The sequence below is a fragment of the Fundulus heteroclitus genome, chromosome 7, assembly GCF_011125445.2.
Source record: "Fundulus heteroclitus isolate FHET01 chromosome 7, MU-UCD_Fhet_4.1, whole genome shotgun sequence".
NCBI lineage: Eukaryota > Metazoa > Chordata > Actinopteri > Cyprinodontiformes > Fundulidae > Fundulus > Fundulus heteroclitus.
The window spans coordinates 652,667-676,330 of NC_046367.1; the positions used below are offsets into that span (position 1 = coordinate 652,667).

Below are 23,664 nucleotides of genomic sequence, written 5' to 3' on the forward strand. Positions count from 1 at the left end.
AAAACTAATTAAAGAAAGTCCCAGTAGGCTGACCTACAACACAGAAGAGCTGGCTTATATAAGCAGGAAGACAGACTAACTATTAGACCTAAGTACTGTTTACCAGAGACAGACAGCAGGAAGAGCTGTAAACAGACATTGGGGGAGTAAAAGCAGACAGGGGATAGAAAACAAGAACTGCACTGCAGAGCTCATTCTGATTCTATGTGTGTGTACACTTCTACTTGCAGCTGAGAGAATATATTGTTCACATTTTACCACCAAATTGAAGACTTTGAAAAGCGAGGATCATTTTATTGGTCCTCACCCTTTCGGCCTAGGGTTTAGGACTAAGGTGTCATTGAGGTTTATGTAAGGTCATAGAAAGGGTTGAAAATGAGTAGAAGTCAGTGCAAGGTCCTCAGTCAGTATTTATTTTTATTTTTTTTAAAAAGAGCGCTTGGTGCTGACATTTTGAGGAAGGATAGTGTGTAGGCGTGGGTGGTAAAGGCCAAACTGTGCAGAGCAGAGTGTGTATGTGTCTGTATTTGACAGCATATTTTCATATTGTACCACCAAGAACCTTTTTTTTTTTTTGGTCTCACTTTTTTTGGGGGCTAGGGGTTAGGTTTAGGACTTGGTTTAGTTTTGTGGTCAGGGTTAGGACATAGAGAGGTTGAAAATAAATGGAAGTCAAGGCAATCTGGAGATTCTAGCTGTGGATGAAGCACTGGCATTAAAATAAAATCCCTACATTCACTAAAACTATGCTTAGTTAAACATTTACCATTTCCTTTGCATTTTTAAGTCTGTATAAAATGTTGCTAACACCTTTTAGTGTGTAGTTTGAAACAAATCAGAGAATTCTTTGACAGGTCAGCATGTAATCTGAGTAAGCTGGGTGAATGAGACCAAAGAAGTCTTGCCAAAAAATAAGCTTTACATATAATTCAGACCATTTTAAAAGAATTCAGCTCGTTTCTCCATATTCAGCACATTGCAAATGCAGCTCTTGTCTTACTTGGATGTGGGAGGCAGCATCAGCAGCACAGATACCTGAACACATCTTGAAGAGGGTCTTCATCACTCTTCATATGCCTACATTACTCACTATGTCTCAGAGCCACAGGAACCACTCAGAAACATAGCTCTGCATGTAGCTCCCAGAACTCAGCACGCATGTTGCCCTGCACAAGCTGTCACACACTCAGCCCCTGCTGCAGCCCATAGCAGCTGCTCGGGAGACCCTGTAGTGCAGGCACAGGTGTGGGTCATCAACTCGTTACAGACTCCAGCTTCATGGCTCCTTCTGCACATGCTCAGATGTAGTTATGGTGAGACGAGGCATTGAACCACTTGAGCTTCAGCAACTGGTTCAGTTCACCAGGCTTCATTTGCACATGAAACCACCTACTGGCCGAGTGCATGATTACAGTCAGAAATATAATGATAATATCCATTAATGTATCTTATGATTATCACATGTATAATAAAATATTTAACATGTTCTATGTGTATGTTTTCTAAGTAGAATATTATATGGCTGGCTGTGTATGTTTTTCTGTCACCTTAGTGAAACGGCATGGGCTTAAACAGACAGACAGGCAAAGTGCTTGTGCAACTTGGACAATGATGTGCAAAATGGGAGATTTTATTTAGAAATAAGTTTTCAATAGTTTTTGGGTTTTATTAGACTTAAAAAACACCAGTTTTTATTTATTTATCTATTTTGCTTTTTTTTATTAGGAAAATTCTAATAAATAGAAAGGCTTTGGCCGTCATCATTTTCGGCTCCTCCTCTAAATGAAGCAAGCCCTGAAACGTCTCCTCCACTACTCGACACACGCTCCAAAGCCTTGGCTCATCTGATAACATCCCTACTCAGATGCCAATAAAAAACGATACTTTTTCTCAAGTTGAGAAGTCTAACGGAAAAGCTGTATATGTAGATGATGGGACTCTTTGGATGAGAGGTCAAAATGTAGAATATGTTAAAAATAAAATGCAGTCTCCATGGTTATTTCCATTACCAATGATAAATTTAAGTATACATGTGAAATAAAAAAAAAGAAATCAGGCCAATTTTCCGCAAGTCGTATAGTTCAGAATTATTGTGAGCAACATTTTCTTGATGAAGTTATTATTTTTACTGATGGTCCTAAAAGTCCTGAGACCGACAGAACAGGCTCAGCAGTCTACATCCCAGCTAGTGGTGTTAAGAGGAAAACTTCATAACATTTATCAGTGTACTCCACAGAACTGTTGGCAACAGTTTTGGCTTTGGAGTGGATACAGGAAAATAAAATACTAAACACTGTATTGCTTCTGATAGTATTTCAGCACTAGTATTGCATCTGGTAAATGATTTAGCAAAACAGATATTATAAACAAAATAGATACAGTTCCTTTGTGTTCCAGCACATGTTGAAGTGGAACAAAATGAAACAGCAGATACTCTGACAAAGCAGGTTATAAAAAAAGTCTATAGAGCTACAAGTTTCATTGAGTAAATCTGAAATTAAACCGTTTATTAAGAAATACGCACAAAGGGTCTGGCAAGAGTACTGGGATTTACATGAAACAGGAGGACATTTATATAGCACACAAAAACACATTGGCTTAGGAAGAAAGATGGGGTAGGAAAGAAACAAATGTAATAACTCGACTCAGAATAGTTTAAAATAAGTGAGCATCCAACAGGAACATGTACATATTATAGCCAGCTAAAGACAGTAGAACATCTATTGCCTCTTTAGTAAATACAGTGCCTACAGGGATACTCTTTTTCAGTCACTAAGTAAGGATAAACATCAGGAATTCACATTATCTGGGGGATAAATTAGACAGCATGTATAACAAGATTATCTTGTTTCTGAAGGCAAGCGGATTATTTGGTGGAGTCTAGCATTTTTTTTCTCTCTCTCTTCCCATCCTGCCATTCTCATGATCCACCTTCCCTGCTAGTGGTGGCGGTAATGCACTAAACACAGTCTGCCAACCGCCATTAAACGAAAGGAAGAAGACCATACTCAGACGGGCTCTCCTACCTTGTCACTGTCCACAGTGTTCTGGGATGTCCTGGAGGCGATGGAAATGGTATCTGGTTGGCTGCTGCCGTCTCCCTGACTGTCTCCGTCTTCTCCTCCCTCCCTGAATACAGTCAAACAGGCAGCACACTGTCAGCATTAAAGGTCATCAGCTTTCTGTTGAACAGCTGACAGTCATATTCCACAGCAACTATTCACAGGATAATGTGAGAAGAGTTTGACGAGAAGAGACTTAACGGATTAAAGACTATTATCACAACAATCCTGTTTATTCGGAATCATTCATTAATGGGATCATTATTATAAGATTCACAGGTTTTGGTCTTTAGACATTTGAAGAAATGATCTGGTCACTGTCAGGTCTGAAATGGGTAAACACACCCACAGTGTGTCGTTATGATTTTTTTATTTAACCAGGAAGTCAACAATGAGATTAAATCTCTCTTTTTTTAAAGGAAACCTAGATGATTATGCTTCTTATGGGGTAGATATGCAGCTTTTATAATTCAGTTGACAAAAACTATGTCTGCTCCATAATAATCCTTGTACATAACCATTTTACCAGCAATATCTCTCAGTAATTGTCATCTGTATGGATTAATCAGTCTTAGGCCTTGTACACATGTAGCCGGGTTTATAAAAAACAAAATCTCCCCCATATTATTATTGAAAATGATTTCATACACCTGGAATTGTTTTCATTCAAACGACCCCACACAAATTCACCACTGAGCGTTGTTTTAAACATGCCAATGGATAAGGGGCAGTGTATCGCAAAGCTAAAACTAATCAGTCAATCAGAATTCTTTGTTGAATGGAACTGTGTCTCTTTAGTGGGAGGGAGAGTTGTTGTAAAACAGCTGACCTAAAAATGCGCTTTGTCCTTTACACCTCAACATATCGGAGCGGCTGGGCTTGCAAAAACAAACAAGCAAATAGCATCTGAACCAGCTAATGTTTAGAATGTCCAATCCTGTTGGCCCACCTGTGTAGGCAAATGAGCACTTATCAGGACCCCCTGTAGTTTGCTTATCGCCTTGGAGTTGGAGGTGAAGACGGCATCATACACCTGCTTCAACAAACCCACTGTCACCTGGACAAAGCAGGCAGCACTGTGAGGATCATGTTCTATGATTTCTCCAGTGCAGTTCATGAGATTGAAGGGTTGTGTGTGTAACCAGGTGGTCAGCAGCACTGGAGCACCACAGGGAACTGTATTCTCACTGTTCCTTTTCACTCTGTATACTTCAGACTTCCAGTAGATAAACTTCTGTCACCTACAGAAATACTCAGTTATTGTGTGTATAAGAGATGGATGAGGCAATGAGTACAGTACAATACTGGGGGACCGCTTTCAGAATCAGAATCAGAATTAGAATCAAGTTTATTGCCAAGTAGGTTTGGTTTGCACTTACAAGGAATTTCACTTTGTGTTGATGGTGCACACAATATATATATATATATATATATATATATATATACATATTTGGTTTGCACTTACAAGGAATTTCACTTTGTGTTGATGGTGCACACAATATATATATATATATATATATATATATATATATATATATATATATATATATATATATATATATATATATATATATATATATATACATATTTGGTTTGCACTTACAAGGAATTTCACTTTGTGTTGATGGTGCACACAATATATATATATATATATATATATATATATATATATATATATATATATATATATATATATATATCCATAGTTATATATCTATAACTATGGCATGGTGCCATAGCTTTGTGGCATTGTGTGGAAGTAATCATCTCATTTTGAATGTAAACAAAGAAGATTATGGTAAATTTCAGCAGAAACATGCTTAGATCAAATCCAATTTCCACCATGGGAGAAGAAGTGGAGGTGGTTGAAGAACATAAATACCTCGGTGTTCATCTAGACAACAGACTGGACTGGAGACTCAACAGTAAAGACGTCTACAAGAAAGGACAGAGCAGACTGTACTTGACTATCCTTCAAGGTTTGCAGCAAGATGCCGCATATCTTCTATAAGTCTGTTGTTGAGAGCTGCCATCATCTGTTGAGAAAGCAGCATAAGAGCCACAGACCTACAAAGGCTCAGCAACCTGTTACCCAGAGTCACAGCTGCGTTGATCCATCCATTCCCTTAGCTCTTAGCAGTAATGACTTTATGGGATTCTTCATAAATAAAATTGATTCCATTAAAAATAAAATAATTGGCATCTTCCCAAACATGATTACATTGTCCTCTGTAGGTGAGGTAGCGTTGGAGGAATCCTTAGAACCTGCGCAGTGTCTGAACTGTTTAAAAGCAGTAGAGCTTTCTGAGCTATCTAAAATTTTAGCTTCATCTAAACCTTCTACCTGTATGTTAGACCCAATCCCAACCAAGTTGTTTAAGGAGGTATTCCCTTTAATCAGTGGTCCTATTTTAGACATGATTAATCTATCCTTAGTAAATGGATATGTACCACAGGCTTTTAAAGTAGCTTTTAATAAACCTTTACTTAAGAAACCATCTCTTGATCAAGATGAGTTAGTAAATTACAGACCTATATCTAATCTTCTTTTGTTATCTAAAATTATTGAGAAAGTAGTTGCTAATCAACTATGTGAACATTTACAAAGTAATGACCTACTTGAAGAGTTTCAGTCAGGCTTCAGAGCTCATCATAGCACTGAAGCAGCTCTGGTGAAGGTCACTAATGATATTCTCATGGCCTCAGATAATGGACTTGTGTCTATACTTGTCCTGTTAGATCTCAGTGCTGCATTTGATACAGTTGATCACAATATTCTCCTACAAAGACTTGAGCATACTGTAGGGATTAAGGGGAAAGCATTAGGCTGGTTTAAATCTTATCTGTCGGACAGATTCCAGTTTGTTCATGTTAATAATAAATCCTCCTCAAACTCTAGGGTCACCTGTGGAGTACCACAGGGTTCAGTCCTTGGACCAATTCTATTTACTATATATATGCTTCCGATAGGCAAAATTATCAGACAGCATGGGATTAATTTCCACTGTTATGCTGATGATACTCAGCTATATTTATCCATAAATCCTGATGAATCCAATCAGTTACTTTGACTGCAGTCATGTCTTGATGACATCAAAAGCTGGATGACTTTAAATTTCCTGCATCTAAATTCTGACAAGACCGAAGTTGTAATCTTTGGGCCAGAGTCTTCAAAAAATACACTTCTTAATCAATCACTTAATCTGGATGGTATTAACTTGGCCTCTGGTAATAAAGTAAGAAATCTTGGTGTTATTTTTGACCAAGACATGTCATTTAAATCCCATATTAAACAGGTTTCCAGAGTTTCCTTTTTTCACCTCAGGAATATCGCCAGAATTAGAAACATTCTGTCCAGGAGTGATGCTGAAAAACTAGTCCATGCATTTGTTACTTTAAGGCTGGACTATTGTAATTCTTTACTATCAGGAAGTCCACAAAATGCAGTTCAAAGCCTTCAGCTGATCCAAAATGCTGCAGCAAGAGTTCTGATGAAAATCAACAAGCGGGATCATATTTCTCCTGTTTTAGCTTCCCTTCATTGGCTTCCTGTTAAATCAAGAATAGAATTTAAAATTCTTCTTCTAACGTATAAAGCCCTTAATAATCAAACTCCATCATATATCAGAGCTCTGATTACCCCGTATGTTCCTAACAGAGCACTTCGCTCTCAGTCTGCAGGTCTGCTGGTGGTTCCTAGAGTCTCTAAAAGTAGAATGGGAGGCAGATCCTTTAGCTATCAGGCTCCTCTCCTGTGGAACCAACTCCCAGTTTTGGTCCGTGAGGCAGACACCCCGTCTACTTTTAAGACTAATCTTAAAACTTTCCTTTGTGACAAAGCTTCTAGTCAGAGTGGCTCATGTTACCCTGAGCTATCTCTATGGTTATGCTGCTATAGGCTTCGGCTGCTGGAGGACATCAGGGTCTATTTTTCTCACTCTATTGTGTCACGATTTGGGTTTTGTTTTGGTTTGTTTGTTCTTTGCTTTATTTTGATCAGTTCACATCTCTGTTTCCAGTTCAGTTCTGTCTCCTCCCAGCAAGCTGCCAGCTCACTCAATCTGTTTATCTGTCACTCCCCGATCACCAGTTACCAGCCAATCAGATCTGCTCACTTGTCAACCTCTAGTCACTAACCAATCAGTTCAGTTCATTTCAGTTACCACCTTCCCTTTGATTATTTCCACCTGTCACTTGTGATTAGTCACTCCTGTTCACCTGCTCACTCCCTTATATAGTCCTGCTACAAACCTCTCCAATCTGCCAGATCATTGTTTTTCAAGCCTTTGCTGAGTCTTAGCCAGCATTCTGTATTCTGATAGCCCTGTTGATTTTGACCCAATTGCCTTTGATTCTGAGCCAGCCTGATCCTGTTCTTGTTTTTCCTGCCGGATATTTGTTTGTATTACCTGACTAGTATCTGATTTTTGGATTGCTTTTGATTCTGAGTTTGCCTTGTCCCTGTCTGGATTTCTGCCGGTTTTGGACTGCCATTTTTGTGTATCGACCTTGGACTGTTTTTTTGACCACTGAGCCTGCTTATCCCTGTCTGGCTTATTTTTGAGCTTTATTAAAGCCTTTTTGTTGGCACTTTTCGTGTCTGGCTCAATACTGGGTCCATCCGTCTCTGGTTCTTGACATACTGATTTCTACTGTTCTCCAGTTTTGCATTACATTGAAATGACTGTCGTCATTTCAGCTTTTATCTTTTTGCTCTCTCTCTTTTATGTTCATAGTAGGTACACCTGGTCTGGCGTTCTGTTAACTGTGACATCATCCAGAGAAGACGGATCACCCGCTACTACCATCTAATGTAGAACAGATTACTGGATCAATGTGTGCTTCTGTGCTTTTTTGTCTGTCTTGTTGTGTCTCTGTTCTGTCTTCTGTAACCCCAGTCGGTCGAGGCAGATGACCGTTCATACTGAGCCCGGTTCTGCTGGAGGTTTTCCTTCCCGTTAATGGGTGGTTTTTCTTCCCACTGTCGCTTCATGCTTGCTCAGTATGAGGGATTGCAGCAAAGCCATGTACAATGCAGACGACTCTCCCTGTGGCTCTACGCTTCTCCAGGAGTGAATGCTGCTTGTCGGGACTTTGATGCAATCAACTGGTTTCCTTATATAGGACATTTTTGACCAATCTGTATAATATGATTGAATTTGACTTTTTCAAGTGCCTTGAGATGACATGTTTCATGAATTGGAGCTATATAAATACAATTGAATTGATAAAGAAGGCTGGTTCTGTTCTGGGGACAACTGGGGAATCTGTGGAGACGATGATGCAAAGAAGGATTTTGCATAAAATCAAGCAAATTATGGGTAATCCTGAACATCCTCTTTATGACATTGTCATTGGAAAACAGAGTCTCTTCAGTCAAAGGCTTCTTCAGACTTGTTGTAAAACAGACCGCTACAGGAGATCTTTACTCCACACAGACATCACCATCTATAACTCCTTGACTAAATAAGTTACATCAATATTTAATTTGACTTCGGGATAAATAAAGTATTTTTGAATTGAACTGAGTTGAATTACTTTGAAGTCTTAATACCAAATTGAAGACAGGAAGTGCCGGGGTATCATCAAATTAATCAGAAATGCCATTGATTTCGGAGCAGTGAATTTTTCCTACGAAAAAATCAGCATCTGATACAATAGCATTCGTATTTTGTCCACTGGCCAAGTTTATACCAGTGGACGCAAATGTGACGTCGGTGCTGCATTATTTGTCCCAGACCATCTGGACCCTTGTATGTGTCACACACATGCAGGCTCAAAAACAGGGTTTTCTAAAATCTCCACTTTGGTCAAAGTTTCCAGAAATACTCATTTTTAATTTTGAAAAGCAGTGTTTTTGTGTAGCTGAAACACATTAAATGTATACATTTTCACAGATATCCAGATACATGTGGACAAGGCTTTACACATTGTTACAGGAAAGGTTTAGCCCTTTCTTTATCACATCTCTAGCAGATATTTGTGAAATCTGTTTGTTTAAATGATCTGTTAGGGCCATTATGATTTGTTCCCTTTTCTGTTGTTCTGTGGTTGATTTTCTGCATTGTTCTCTATCATTATCCTGTTGATGACCCAGTTTGGGCCCTCTGATGGACTGGTGACCTTTTACAGGATGTACCCTGCCTCTCGCCCAATGACCACAGGAGATAGGCACTGGCCCTTTAACCCTGTACGCATAAACTGGTATAGGCAATGGATGTATGGATGGACCTTGTTTGGGTCAAGTTACAGGACAATGTCCCTAAGGACAATGTCTGTCCTTAAGGAAAACCACACTCTAAGCGGACTAGATCATTCTTAATCTCATGAGATTATTTTCATCAGAGGTCTGATCTTGGTCCCATAGAAAATCTGTGGACGGAGTGTGTTAGGAAGACGGCCCAAACCTGACTCATTTATACCAGTTCTGTCAGGTGGAATGGGCCCAAATATTTTTTTCTCCAGCAAACAATTGTTAGAAGATTGTGGAAGGGAACCCAAAACATTTTATCAGAGTTGAAATAGCAATTGTGCATAAAACCAAGGAAATATATTTAAACTTACAAACTTAAGCAAAGCTTAGAAATACCATCTTTTCTCTCTTGTTCTGACATTTAACAAATAGGCATAATCAATCCTAACTGACCTAACAGAAAAAGGTTTGGTCTGATTTAATTTCAGACAGTGAGGGAAACCGGTTCTGTGTACTTCCATAAAATGGGAGTAAATATCCTTATCCTTAGCCTTATCCATCAACCCTTCCAAACTTTTGACAAGCTAACTGAGGCCATGTCCACACAAAGATGAATATGCACATTTTTTATAAACGATTAAGGAAAAAAGCGGGTCCACGTGACATGATGCAGCGCCACTGAAAACACTGTAGTTCGTATGCCAGGCCCATTGGTGGCACTGTGACATACATTATGACTGCTTTATGGAAAAAGGGGAAGGTTTTCGGGATTGTTTAATCTGTGATTTTTCATTTTTATTTCTTTTTTTATTTTTAATTATCCTGCATGTTTTCATTTCAATTTACTGATTGTTGTGTTTTTGTCACAATAGAACTTAGTAGGGAAGAATAGATCTTTTGAATGTCTGGTTGGGAGATACGCTTATATATGCTTTATCTCTGTGATCTGCATCCATCGATCCGTGAGTCACACGTCATCATGGTGATTTAGTCCACAGTGAAGTCTCCGGCTCGGCAGTTCTGTTTAAATGCTTGGCTGACAGGATTTTACACAAACTTTCAGGTTTAAACTTCAGGTAGCAATGAAGCTGCAGGCTGACCTCTTTGTGTAATTCCTGGGCTTGGTCAGTGCTGGTGTTTTAGGCAGATGAAGAGGCTCCTTCAGCGCCCCCTTCAGGTGAGTCATCCTCTCCTGGATCACCTCACGGATGTTTTTAATCCACTCTTGTTTGGCTTCCATACTGGAGGCCTGGAGAAGAGACGTTCTCTGTGTTAAATGATGCATGATGATTCTCCAAAACTTTTCAATGCTAGATTTATTTTGTACCTACTTTTAGCACAGTTTTATTATCAGAAGAGGGGGTTCTTCCGGCCCACAGAGCAAATTTACATGGGTCACCCTCTATGTGCTCTGTAACCCCCAACTCTGCCGTCTGCAACCGAGACAGAAAAGATATGAAAAAACCCAGAATAGTGACCCCTGCAGGTCTCCCATAACACTGCACTCACAGGTCAGCACTAACCAGTAGTCTGTTCTTGTATTGGTACTTGGTTCTGCCTGCTGAGTCTTTGAGCTCTTTGCTGAAGACCAATGAAAACTCAAACAGGAAAAGGTGTCGGTCCCGACCCTTACGGATTAGCGAGCGTGGGTCCCAAACCTGGAAACTGTCCTGGAGGATCAGCTCACCCTGCACCTCCAGGTTCTCCTCAAACCCTGTAGCAGAGGTTGATTGAGAGATCAAATCAAGCCATCCTGATGCAGAGTGGCTATTCAGTAACAGCAGAAAGCGTCTTACCATCCAGCATGGCTAAGTGCATGGCATCGTTGGCTCTCTTAGGAACGCTGAGCATCACCTCCAAACCGTCCTTGATCTCCCCTTTACCCTCCTCACAGCAAGACAGCAACTCCTGCACGACAACAGGATGGATTTGTAAGCGGTTCCATCAGTAGGGATCAGCCATAAACGTGTGAGGCCGTGCTGTTCCTTTTGCATCTACCTTCAGCAGAAGCTGGTACTTTGTGATCCTCTGGACTGGTTTGATGAGGTAGGAGTTGAGTGTGTTTGCCAGCCCACGTCTCTGCTGAATGTCCTGTTCATGCACACAAAAGTATCATACATAACTTTATAAAACCATTTCTTTTGCATTATTTTAGCTGAAAACTGACATTAGAGATAACATCATAATGGCTAGTTAAAGTTTTAGGAACCCTGGAAACTCTCATATGATTGGTTCAGGAACCAGGAAGTAAAACACGGGCTACACTCTGAACCAAAGTAGTTCCGGATGGTATCTCTAGGTTTTAAAGGAAAAAAACTTAACTAAGACATTGTTGATGGAGAGGACCGATCGTTTATAGCGAAAGGTTTTGGTTCATTTTACAGTAAATATCTTACTTGTTGCTCCTTTAAAGTATTTTTACCTCTAGCATTGTAATCTTAAACTGTAACATGTTTCATTGGGATTTTATGTGACAGACCAACAAGCAGTGTATAATAGTGAAGTGGATGAAAAAGATGCACAATTAGTACAAAAATATTTACAAAATAAACAAATAAAAACTTTATTCAGGCTCCTCAAGTCAAACAGTCTAGAATAGAGTAGAAATACCTTTTTGTTCCACAATGGGGAGATTCGGGCGTGACAGTGGCAAAAACATGTCAACACCAGAGTTACGCATTAGCCCTGCTCGAGAGTAGGGCCGATCAGAGTGAGAAGGTTTTCTCTAAAGAAGTGCAGGGAAAGTAAAATTGAAGAGCAACAATATTAATATTAAGGAGCACCATGAACCGAAATATAATTGTACTATTTAAAAACCATAAACCATGCCTGGAGGAAGCAAAAGAAAAAAAAACGGATACTTCAGCTTGTATACGCAGACAGATGTGTCAGTCAGATCTGTGAAGTTTAGTGAGGCTTTCTCTCATTTTACACACACTGAAAGCTTTTAAGTTTAGTCTCCAAAGACAAAACTTTGTTCTCGGCCCCAGGCCCCTATCCAAGATCCAAACCTATAAAAAAAATGTATTAAGTCTGCAGTTTTGTGCTTTAAATTCCGTATTACAGAGTTTGTCATCTACCTAAACATTGATCAGAGAGGTGTCAATGATCCCCATGGTACCTGTGGTAGTAGCAGCACTATGCTGTGGGGATGCTCTTCTTCAGCAGGGACAGAGAATCTGCTCATAGTTGATGTGAATATGGATGGAGCTAAATACAACATGATCCTCATAGACAACCTGTTGGAGGCTGCCAAATACTAACCCAAGACCAGGGTGGAGGTTCACCTTCCAGCAGCATCATGACCCTACACATACACCAGAGCTAAAGATAGAAGGGTCCAGACCAAAACACATCCATGTTAGAATGACCCCATTAAAGTCGAGTCCTCAATCCACCTGAGAATCTCTGGCAAGACGTGATGTTCACAAACACCCTCCTTCCAATCTGACTGAGCTTAAGCTTTGTTCTGAAGCTTTGGATAATGAAATGAAGCCACCTGCTGGCAAAAAAACTAACTACACAGCACTTGGGAAGATTCTTTTGGGCCTTGTTGCTTATTTATAGCAAGACTTTTATTCATCTCCCCTCCACCCTTTCAACAGGTACGCTGCCTTTTCTGTTTGCATTCTGTTTTGTTTGCAGCTAACAACACTTATAGACATTTTGTGCACACTTCTTGACATAATTAATTAGACTGACAGACACTCTTCATTTAGATGAAAAAGTAACGTTTTAAAAGCGCTCTTTGTGGTGCCCTTTTTTATTTATTCAAGTCATAACAGTTGCTTAAAAAAACACCTGTGTGGGCCAGGTAAAACTGGGGTAAAAAGATTTTTAGATAATCACAAAAATAAACGTGTACTATGTAGCACATTTTAGCAGCAAACAATGTATTCCCTTATCCAGTGGACCCTGCTGTGATGCCTCGCAGAAAGACCAACCCGACCTACTCCTATCTCAAGTTCCAGTGAGTCCTCCCCTGAGCCTCCTTCCACAAAATAAAGGAAAATCACAGCTCCTACCAAACGCAAACAAAGACGCAGCATCACGGTAAGAATTTTTCAAAGACATAAATCAAAATTAAAGACTAAAACCTTTCGATTTGAAACAAAAATACCAAATACTACAGCAGCATGACATGATGATCTTTCAGAAAAAACGTTGTATGCAACCAGAATGAGTTACTGGCTTATAAATAAAAAAATGTCAAATAACGTGAATATGTACCTTTAAGGCCCATTCTAGACGTTTCATGTTAGCCCAGTTTATCTGTTCCAAACCCAGCTTTAGTGTGTGTTTGGAGTCCTGGTCCAGCTGGAACACCCAACTGAGAAAACATCCACTCATCCAGAGGTAAAGCTGAACAATGCAGATGTTATCCTGCTTCTTTGTTATTTCATCCACTCTGTGCAATGCACCAGTACTGCTTCCCACACAACCGACCCAAGGTGTGGTGTCACCGCCTTCATGCTTGGCACTAGAACAGTGTCCTTACTCTGACTCATTCAAACATAATTCTGGTCATTGTTGTCAAATAGCACCAGAAAATGTTTCTTCAGGAAACATCTGGCGTGTCCACGTGGACAGCTGTACATTTGACACGAGCTTGAAGGTCCTGCTTTTGGAGCAGCAGGTAGTTTGGTCTGCACCGTCTCAGTCCATGATGTTTTTGACCTAACTGCACTTTGGTGTTGCAGCTTTTGCAGGTTATGATAGCTTGGTGGTGGTTGAGGCTTGGTGGTTCCTGGGTTTTTCTTACGCAAAACGACCCATTTCCTTTTATCTTAGGTAACAGTTTGGGTCAGACGAGTGAAACTTTGCGGCACAATACGGTGTTCCAGCAGGACAATAATTTCAAACCTATACTGACACTGATCTTATTGATGAGTAAGGGCTATATACTCCAAGGTGTGGAGTAGATACCCAACCTAACCTCGTGGTTAGGTTGGGTATCTACCTTTCTAATTGCTAATTGCTGAAACATGACATCTGAGGACCTGGTGAGGCCCCCAGCTTTTTTAAACCCTGGCTGTCGGCTCTGCTCTCCTCCACATGTTTGCTGCTGCATTTTTGCTGTGGAAGCACATGGCAACTCTTCCACATACATTCTCTACTTATGCACACCACACACTACGGATTTTACTGACTTCCTCACTTCGTATGGACAGTTTTGGTTTTAACCTTAGTATGATTTGAATAAATCTGTTTTTTAAATGTCTTTTACATGGCATGTCTCCCTTTTTGTTATGGCCTTTTGGTTAAGGGCCAGGTCGTAACAGCAGGATAACCAGAGTATGCGCTAACCGAATTCTGCCGTGACTTTGTCGATGTCTCCAAAATGTGTAGGATTTCTCTGCTACTTGCTAAGGAGCAATTAATTCAAGGATTAGTGGGGCTGTATTCATAATTGTGGACGTGTTTGGATAAGAAGACTCTGCATTAAATTTTAACGACTGCACTGAAGTCTTATTTTTAAAATCTATGATTGTATTATCATCAGTTTACCCTGAAAACAAGCCGTTCTGGCGGATCTTTAAAAACCCAAAACTAATATGACTTTCATGCCTATGTATATGGAAGCTTCTGACCATTATACCGTGACACAAGCCCAACAGGGTAGAGGTGCAGTACAAACTGAGCTATGCACAGACTTTGGCACAATCTACTGAACATCCTAAGCAATCAAACCATACCAAGAACTGCTGACCGGTTCTGGGCCAGTTGGATCAGAACAAGACTTGTTATTAGTTTATGGTCCTGTCGTCTCAGAAGCACTTGCAAGTTTCCCGTTTAACTGAGAGGTGGGTTTGGAGCACCTTCCAGGCGTTACTCACCTCAAAGAAGCTTCCAGCATGCTCCAGAACCAGCTGACTGGAGTCGGGTTTGTTCTTGCAGTAGTCCACATAAATGTGGAACTTGTCGGCCTGGGGAAAGGATGGTTTCAATCAACGAGGCCAAGCTTAAAACAGAGTCAAAGACTAGAGGGGGACATCAGGCCTGAAAGGTCTCACCCAGGTGACGAAGCAGTGGCCCACGTCTTCTGGAAGCTGCTCATAGTTCACCAGCTCCTTCAGGAAGATACTAGAAGAGAAGAAGGGAGAGCCGCCATCTCTCACCATTATCACACCGCAATAAGCCTACAGTCTTCAAAGAAAAGGAGACGTCGTGGTGCGTTTGAGCTTTGTGGTGTCAGAAATTCATGCAAAGGTCCATTCATTGATCTCCATTGAAATCCTTCTCTAAAGTCTAAACGGAGCAGATCAAAGACGACAAAGTTCCCTGAAGGAACAAGTACAGAAGTTTCCAAACAGAGCTAGGAATGAAAAGACTTCCACCAGGAGGCTAGAAGAGTCCATGAAATGTCTGTGAAGCTAAACCTCAAAGAGGCACTAATGAACTCAGCCTGAAGATGTCCATGGAGCGCTTAGAGCAGGACCACATGGACAGGTAAAGACATCCTACTGCAAAAACAAAGAACCATGTCCAAAACCTGAAACTCTTGGTGAGTCCAGGTGTGCCATCAGATAGAACAAACTGCTTTCTATGTCATCATTTCTCAAAGCAGCTGCTTTGCTCAGGCACTGCAGCAGAAACTATCCACTCAGGGCTTACTTGTTGTGGAAGTCGTAGATCTCCTGCATGTTGCCAAAAATAGTCTGCTCCTTGTTGGCGATGCCTGGAGGAATCTCCTCTTCGCCGCTGGTCATCTCCCACAGGTAGGTCTGTGACACAGAGATGTTAGGCAGCGCAACATCAGCTGGTAACAAACGCAGGCAATAAGGAGCTGCTGCTCACTTCTAGACACTCCTGGAGGTCCCTGACGTAGGCCTTCTCAGTCTGCAGCAGCTCCGCCATGATGAACCTGGAACACACCAACAAGGTTATTAACACCAATTTTCACAGTAGATTGAGATTGTTTTACATTCTGCCACATCACAACCAGTCTTCCATGTATTTTATTGAGATTTTCTAAGACTAAACAAGACAAAGTAGAACAGCATCATCAGTCCTTAGAGGAAGGAAAATAATGTGGTGTTCATCTGTGTTCAGCGCCGCTCTGTCAGTACTGAGCTGCAGTTACATCAGCCATCCTGTTGGGGCATGGCGCTACACATTTTAACGTCTCGCTGTTGTGCACAATTCACTTCCCCTGTGAAAATTTCACGGCCCTTCTAGTTGATTTCTCTTTAAAACAGCTCATATAATCATGTCAAGGTTGTAACATTCAGTTTAATCAGCAGCTGCTGTTTACAAAATTGTAAAATTAAATTAAATAAACGCGGTCTTTCAGGCAGCTGAAATATCCATTCTCTCCTCTCCTCCCACCATAACTTGGTTTCCAAATTCTCAAAAATTGTTATGTGTGATAGCATGTAGTATTGTAGAAACTTCCTTAACCCAGTAATCTGTCATATTTTACGTTACAACGGGATTTACCAGAAAGTTTACACTCTCGTCTTTTCAGGAAGTCTTCATTTTTGTGCCCTGCTTTCAGCCAGTTTCCAGCCTCTTATTTCAGCAATGGAGAATCATAAACACACACTACATGCTGGAATACTCTGTTTGGTGATTTACTTTTATTTGTCAGGCTTAAGTGACAAAAGTTGGAAAAAGACCGATTATCTAGCCGTTTAAAATAACACAAAACAGCGTAAGAAGACCTCTTTTATTTATTTTTATTTTACAATTTGTAAACAGCAGCTGCCGATTAAACTGAATGTTACAACCTTGACATGATTAAAGGAGCTGTTTTACCGAGAAATCAATTAGAAGCGCCGTGAAAACGGCTGCAATGCACGCTCCCGACATGGCGGGGTGTGGTGGGGGGGGGGGGGGGGGGGGGGGGGGGGTGCAGATTTTCACAGGGGAACTGAAACACGGGCATAAGAGCTTAAATTCGTTATTGGAGTAGATTGGAGGGGAAACAACAATGACTAGCATTTTAAAGTCCTGCCAGGGACTCTCAGTTTTTACTTCCTGCTATTCAGACTCTTACCTTCAGGGCGGCGCTACAGAGTGCTAATGTCTGAACCGAGCCGACACACAGACTGCTTACAGTCAGGGTAGCCAGATAAGTAACAGAAATCCCTGTCCGTACTGCTCCTGCTCTATCCTGACAATGTCTGTTCTGCTATAGATTGTATTTGTTGTTTGCCTGCTCAGAACAAGGCTTGTTATCAGTTTATGTCGTCTCAGGTTCTAACACATGATGCAAGTGTTAGAACCTGGCGAGTAAATGATTCTGATTCTCATATTTACTGCTTGGCTTTGGCTTGGCTTCGGTCCGCCTCAATGCAATTATTGTTTGTTTAAGTTTTTGACATGTTAAAGTCAAAGAAATCACACCAAGCGAGGAGTAAAGAGAGGGCTGGACGACGACGTGTTCTCTGTAGAAGTTCTGCAAGCGTCAGTGAGCAAAATACCAAGCAGTGAAGACAGGCCAGAGACAGTGAACCTGCGTTTGACACTTCGCTCCTGACTTCTGACAGAAAACTGGATTTTCCTTGGAGCAGCAGAGTTAAGGGGGCTGAATACAATGCTGGTCAATGCTGGTCAACTTTTCAGATCATCTGTGGATGAACATCTGACTGAATGTAGAGAACAGAACTCACTCTTTCTTTCTAGCCGACTTTCTTTTCTCCTCATTGACCTCGTGGTTTGGATCACGTAGTTTGACCTCGTCTGTCAAGCTGGCCGGCATGATGTCCAGCTCCAGGTCTTTATTGTCCTGCGGAAAGATGCGAGCCTTTTCTCAGCGTTTGAAAACAAAAGCATTTCACAGCCGTGTCAGAGAATTGGGCCCACTTGTCTGATCCTTCACCTCAGAGCTGACGCCGAGGCTCCTCTCTAGGCTCTCCTGATATTTAGCCATGCGAAGCGAGAAGTCCCGATACCTGCGGTCCACCGTGCTGACCCAGCGCTTCAGCTCCGACACGTGGGCGTGGCCTTTTTCCACCAGGTTGTCTGCCAGCTGGATCAGAAGCTTCACCTTCTCCTTGGTTTGCTGAGACATGATTGGACACCTTCACAGTTACACTCACCAAGGTTCTGGCCGAGGCTTGCAGTAGAGTCCAAGTCAAGCGCCGGAACAAGTCATTTACATCCCCTTCTCTAGGATGCATTTGTAGCAACTTTCTAAGATCAGTTAATGGCTATTATTGCACACTTTGCAACATCTCACGTGTTTATTTGGTACCAGAAATGTCCGGAAGCATCAGTCACGAACTCTCTGATGTTCCTTCTTTTAAAAGTCAAACAATAATAGCACTAGATTGTATATTCAGAAATATTTTGTGCTTTATTTTCCACATTGCAGCTTCTTCAAGCCTCCCTCCTGATCTTCAGACTCACTCGGTGTACCTTAGCAGAAAGTCTGAAGTGATGGTAGTCGCTGAGCAGCTGCTGTGTTTCCTCACTGCTGCCCCCTGGTGATGAATGCGTGGCCAGGTAAACGTCTCCTGTCTCCTGGATCCAGTCCAGAGCCTGCGAACAAACACACCAGCAGGTCCAAAGCTTGGCTCATGTCTGCACCTCCACACACAGACCATGCTGCTTCCCCCAGTACACACATGTCAAAGACCTTTTTACTGCAGCACAATAACCTCACCCTGAGAGAATGAGAGAAACTCAACCTTTGATCGCAGGATATTTATACAGCGGGGGAAATTCTTAAGTTATACCTGCTTTTAATGGAAACCCTTAATCAGTTTAATACAAATGTATCCGCAGTATTTTTTTATTTATTCACTTTCCAGGGACATCTCTTTGATAACTATTGTTTGACACAAATATTTTAATCGCTGGCCGCCCTGATTGAAGCAGGGTGGTAAAGGAGGTACAAGACTAGCAGCAAAAAGTGGCAATAGCAAGCATTAGTCCCTGTGTGCTGGGTTAAGAAACGACAATATCCCAAATGTACATACGCCGAGTCTGCAGAACTCCACTGAAACATTATCTGGGAATGTGTGCTTCGGTCACAAGAGACTCTTTGGTAGTAAACAGACTAAGCCGACTTGGCAGCTTGCAGATTCCCACAAAATCAAAAAATATTTACATGTACAGTAAGAGCTAATTTACAACATAAGAAAACATACTGTAGTTATAAGGAAATGTACTAAGATTAAGAGCAATGTGCAGCTGACTAGGATGATTTAAAACATTGATAAAAACAACAAAAAAAGATTCTAGAAGCCAAATTAGATCATGTTCTTATCATGAACTATTTTCCTGGGGATAAAAAAATAAAATCCTCTTATGGTGCGTTCACACCTAACGCAATTCCTGCAAATGACCGTCATTGGGTGTTCCAGCAGGATCCAAAACAAATGGCCGAGCCAACGCAGGAATAGTACGGCAGACAAAAATCCACCTTCTTTCATAGCTGTCTCAGTCCCCGACATGCATGCTAGAAACGCTGAAGAGCAGAGGGCATCAGAGAGGAAACATCTCCGTCTCTGTGCTCAGACCGTGGCAAATATCAGAGAAGACTAAGTGCTGGCAAAGGGTGTTCTACCAAGTGTAAACTGCAGGGGAATCAACAACAGCACAGGCTGTTTTCCTCACTCCATTAAAGTAACCACATCACAGGGTAGACTTTCTCATCTTGCTTGTTTTTTTCATGAACAAGCCAAACACGTGAGTTCGGACCTGTTTGGCGCTGCGTTCAAACACCAGGTACTGCTGACACTGGTCCAGCCTCCGTTTCTTCAATGTCCAGAAGTGCAGGACCCGGTTCTCCCTCTGCAGCAGCTCGTTCAGGATGGCTGCACACAAAAAGCACAGCAACCATTTCAGCCCAGAAGTCAGTATACCACTGCCCATATGCACAAAGACTCCTAAGACTGAAAGTAGCTCTTAGTGACGTCTTTTCAGGAAACAGAAAGATTCTTCTTAGAATGTTACCTTAATAAGATAAAAGCTATTCACAAAGTATCCAAGGCAAGGCAAGGCAAGGCAAGGCAAGGCAAGGCAAATTTATTTCTATAGCACATTTCAGTACAGAGACAATGCAAAGTGCTTTACATGATTAAAATATTGGAAAATAAAACAGAATAAAAGCAAGTAGGAATAAAATGTAGAAACAAAATAGAACATGGGAAAATAAAGATTAAAAGCAAACAAGTAAAAACAGTTGGACTACAAAGTTGAACTAATGATGTTTCAGTAAAACAGTTTAACTAGAACAGTTAAAATACTGAACAAATGTGTTTTTAATGTTGATTTAAAGGAACTCAGGCTTTCAGCACTTTTACAGTTTTCTGGGAGTTTGTTCCAGATCAGTGGAGCATATGAACTAAATGCTGCTTCTCCATGTCTGGTTCTGGTTCTGGTTCTGGTTCTGCAGAGCAGGCTGGAGCCAGAAGACCTGAGTGGTCTGGAGGGTTGATGCCCTGATAACAAGTCTGTGATGGATTTAGGTGCTAATTCAGGGATTTATAGACTAACAGAAGGATTTTAAAGTCTATTCTCTGAGATCCAGGGAGCCATGGAAGGACTTCAGAACCGGGTCCATGTTCTCTATGTTCTTAGTCTTAGTGAGGACTTCAGAACCGGGTCCATGTTCTCTACGTTCTTAGTCTTAGTGGAAGGACTTCAGAACCGGGTCCATGTTCTCTACGTTCTTAGTCTTAGTGGAAGGACTTCAGAACCGGGTCCATGTTCTCTACGTTCTTAGTCTTAGTGAGGACTTCAGAACCGGGTCCATGTTCTCTACGTTCTTAGTCTTAGTGGAAGGACTTCAGAACCGGGTCCATGTTCTCTATGTTCTTAGTCTTAGTGGAAGGACTTCAGAACCGGGTCCATGTTCTCTACGTTCTTAGTCCTAGTGGGGACTTCAGAACCGGGTCCATGTTCTCTACGTTCTTAGTCTTAGTGAGGACTTCAGAACCGGGTCCATGTTCTCTAGGTTCTTAGTCTTAGTGAGGACTTCAGAACCGGGTCCATGTTCTCTACGTTCTTAGTCTTAGTGAGGACTTCAGAACCGGGTCCATGTTCTCTACGTTCTTAGTCTTAGTGGAAGGACTTCAGAACCGGGTCCATGTTCTCTACGTTCTTAGTCCTAGTGGAAGGACTTCAGAACCGGGTCCATGTTCTCTACGTTCTTAGTCTTAGTGAGGACTTCAGAACCGGGTCCATGTTCTCTACGTTCTTAGTCTTAGTGGAAGGACTTCAGAACCGGGTCCATGTTCTCTACGTTCTTAGTCTTAGTGGAAGGACTTCAGAACCGGGTCCATGTTCTCTACGTTCTTAGTCTTAGTGAGGACTTCAGAACCGGGTCCATGTTCTCTACGTTCTTAGTCTCAGTGGAAGGACTTCAGAACCGGGTCCATGTTCTCTACGTTCTTAGTCTTAGTGAGGACTTCAGAACCGGGTCCATGTTCTCTACGTTCTTAGTCTTAGTGGAAGGACTTCAGAACCGGGTCCATGTCCTCTACGTTCTTAGTCTTAGTGAGGACTTCAGAACCGGGTCCATGTTCTCTACGTTCTTAGTCTTAGTGAGGACTTCAGAACCGGGTCAATGTTCTCTACGTTCTTAGTCTTAGTGAGGACTTCAGAACCGGGTCCATGTTCTCTAGGTTCTTAGTCTTAGTGAGGACTTCAGAACCGGGTCCATGTTCTCTACGTTCTTAGTCTTAGTGAGGACTTCAGAACCGGGTCCATGTTCTCTACGTTCTCAGTCTTAGTGGAAGGACTTCAGAACCGGGTCCATGTTCTCTACGTTCTTAGTCTTAGTGAGGACTTCAGAACCGGGTCCATGTTCTCTACGTTCTTAGTCTTAGTGAGGACTTCAGAACCGGGTCCATGTTCTCTACGTTCTTAGTCTTAGTGGAAGGACTTCAGAACCGGGTCCATGTTCTCTACGTTCTTAGTCTTAGTGAGGACTTCAGAACTGGGTCCATGTTCTCTAGGTTCTTAGTCTTAGTGAGGACTTCAGAACCGGGTCCATGTTCTCTACGTTCTTAGTCTTAGTGAGGACTTCAGAACCGGGTCCATGTTCTCTACGTTCTTAGTCTTAGTGGAAGGACTTCAGAACCGGGTCCATGTTCTCTACGTTCTTAGTCTTAGTGGAAGGACTTCAGAACCGGGTCCATGTTCTCTGCGTTCTTAGTCTTAGTGAGGACTTCAGAACCGGGTCCATGTTCTCTACGTTCTTAGTCTCAGTGGAAGGACTTCAGAACCGGGTCCATGTTCTCTACGTTCTTAGTCTTAGTGAGGACTTCAGAACCGGGTCCATGTTCTCTACGTTCTTAGTCTTAGTGGAAGGACTTCAGAACCGGGTCAATGTTCTCTATGTTCTTAGTCTTAGTGAGGACTTCAGAACCGGGTCAATGTTCTCTACGTTTTTAGTCTTAGTGAGGACTTCAGAACCGGGTCCATGTTCTCTACGTTCTTAGTCTTAGTGGAAGGACTTCAGAACCGGGTCCATGTTCTCTACGTTCTTAGTCTTAGTGAGGACTTCAGAACCGGGTCCATGTTCTCTACGTTCTTAGTCTTAGTGAGGACTTCAGAACCGGGTCCATGTGCTCTACGTTCTTAGTCTTAGTGGAAGGACTTCAGAACCGGGTCAATGTTCTCTACGTTCTCAGTCTTAGTGAGGACTTCAGAACCGGGTCCATGTTCTCTACGTTCTTAGTCTTAGTGAGGACTTCAGAACCAGGTCCATGTTCTCTACGTTCTTAGTCTTAGTGGAAGGACTTCAGAACCGGGTCCATGTTCTCTACGTTCTTAGTCTTAGTGAGGACTTCAGAACCAGGTCCATGTTCTCTACGTTCTTAGTCTTAGTGGAAGGACTTCAGAACCGGGTCCATGTTCTCTAGGTTCTTAGTCTTAGTGAGGACTTCAGAACCGGGTCCATGTTCTCTACGTTCTTAGTCTTAGTGAGGACTTCAGAACCGGGTCCATGTTCTCTACGTTCTTAGTCTTAGTGGAAGGACTTCAGAACCGGGTCCATGTTCTCTACGTTCTTAGTCTTAGTGGAAGGACTTCAGAACCGGGTCCATGTTCTCTACGTTCTTAGTCTTAGTGAGGACTTCAGAACCGGGTCCATGTTCTCTACGTTCTTAGTCTTAGTGAGGACTTCAGAACCGGGTCCATGTTCTCTACGTTCTTAGTCTTAGTGGAAGGACTTCAGAACCGGGTCCATGTTCTCTATGTTCTTAGTCTTAGTGAGGACTTCAGAACCGGGTCCATGTTCTCTACGTTCTTAGTCTCAGTGGAAGGACTTCAGAACCGGGTCCATGTTCTCTATGTTCTTAGTCTCAGTGGAAGGACTTCAGAACCGGGTCCATGTTCTCTACGTTCTTAGTCTCAGTGGAAGGACTTCAGAACCGGGTCCATGTTCTCTATGTTCTTAGTCTTAGTGAGGACTTCAGAACCGGGTCAATGTTCTCTACGTTCTTAGTCTTA

At 41.8% G+C, this 23,664-nt stretch overlaps 1 protein-coding gene across 3 annotated transcripts in view; it reads right to left on the bottom strand.

Moving 5' to 3' along the window:
- The window catches only part of kalrna (kalirin RhoGEF kinase a), a 254,875-nt gene that overhangs the window by 106,312 nt on the left and 124,899 nt on the right, over positions 1 to 23,664 (bottom strand). For all 3 annotated transcript variants that reach the window (XM_036138726.1, XM_036138725.1, XM_012878426.3), the window contains exons 25-38: positions 19,906 to 20,021; positions 18,619 to 18,741; positions 18,080 to 18,262; positions 17,871 to 17,986; positions 16,054 to 16,120; positions 15,871 to 15,980; positions 15,270 to 15,339; positions 15,093 to 15,182; positions 11,254 to 11,346; positions 11,052 to 11,163; positions 10,779 to 10,969; positions 10,587 to 10,688; positions 10,356 to 10,504; positions 3,027 to 3,129 (exon numbers count right to left, since the gene is read on the bottom strand). In XM_036138726.1, the coding sequence (XP_035994619.1) occupies positions 3,027 to 3,129; positions 10,356 to 10,504; positions 10,587 to 10,688; positions 10,779 to 10,969; positions 11,052 to 11,163; positions 11,254 to 11,346; positions 15,093 to 15,182; positions 15,270 to 15,339; positions 15,871 to 15,980; positions 16,054 to 16,120; positions 17,871 to 17,986; positions 18,080 to 18,262; positions 18,619 to 18,741; positions 19,906 to 20,021 (1,625 nt within the window). The remainder of the gene's footprint in view (positions 1 to 3,026; positions 3,130 to 10,355; positions 10,505 to 10,586; positions 10,689 to 10,778; positions 10,970 to 11,051; positions 11,164 to 11,253; positions 11,347 to 15,092; positions 15,183 to 15,269; positions 15,340 to 15,870; positions 15,981 to 16,053; positions 16,121 to 17,870; positions 17,987 to 18,079; positions 18,263 to 18,618; positions 18,742 to 19,905; positions 20,022 to 23,664) is intronic.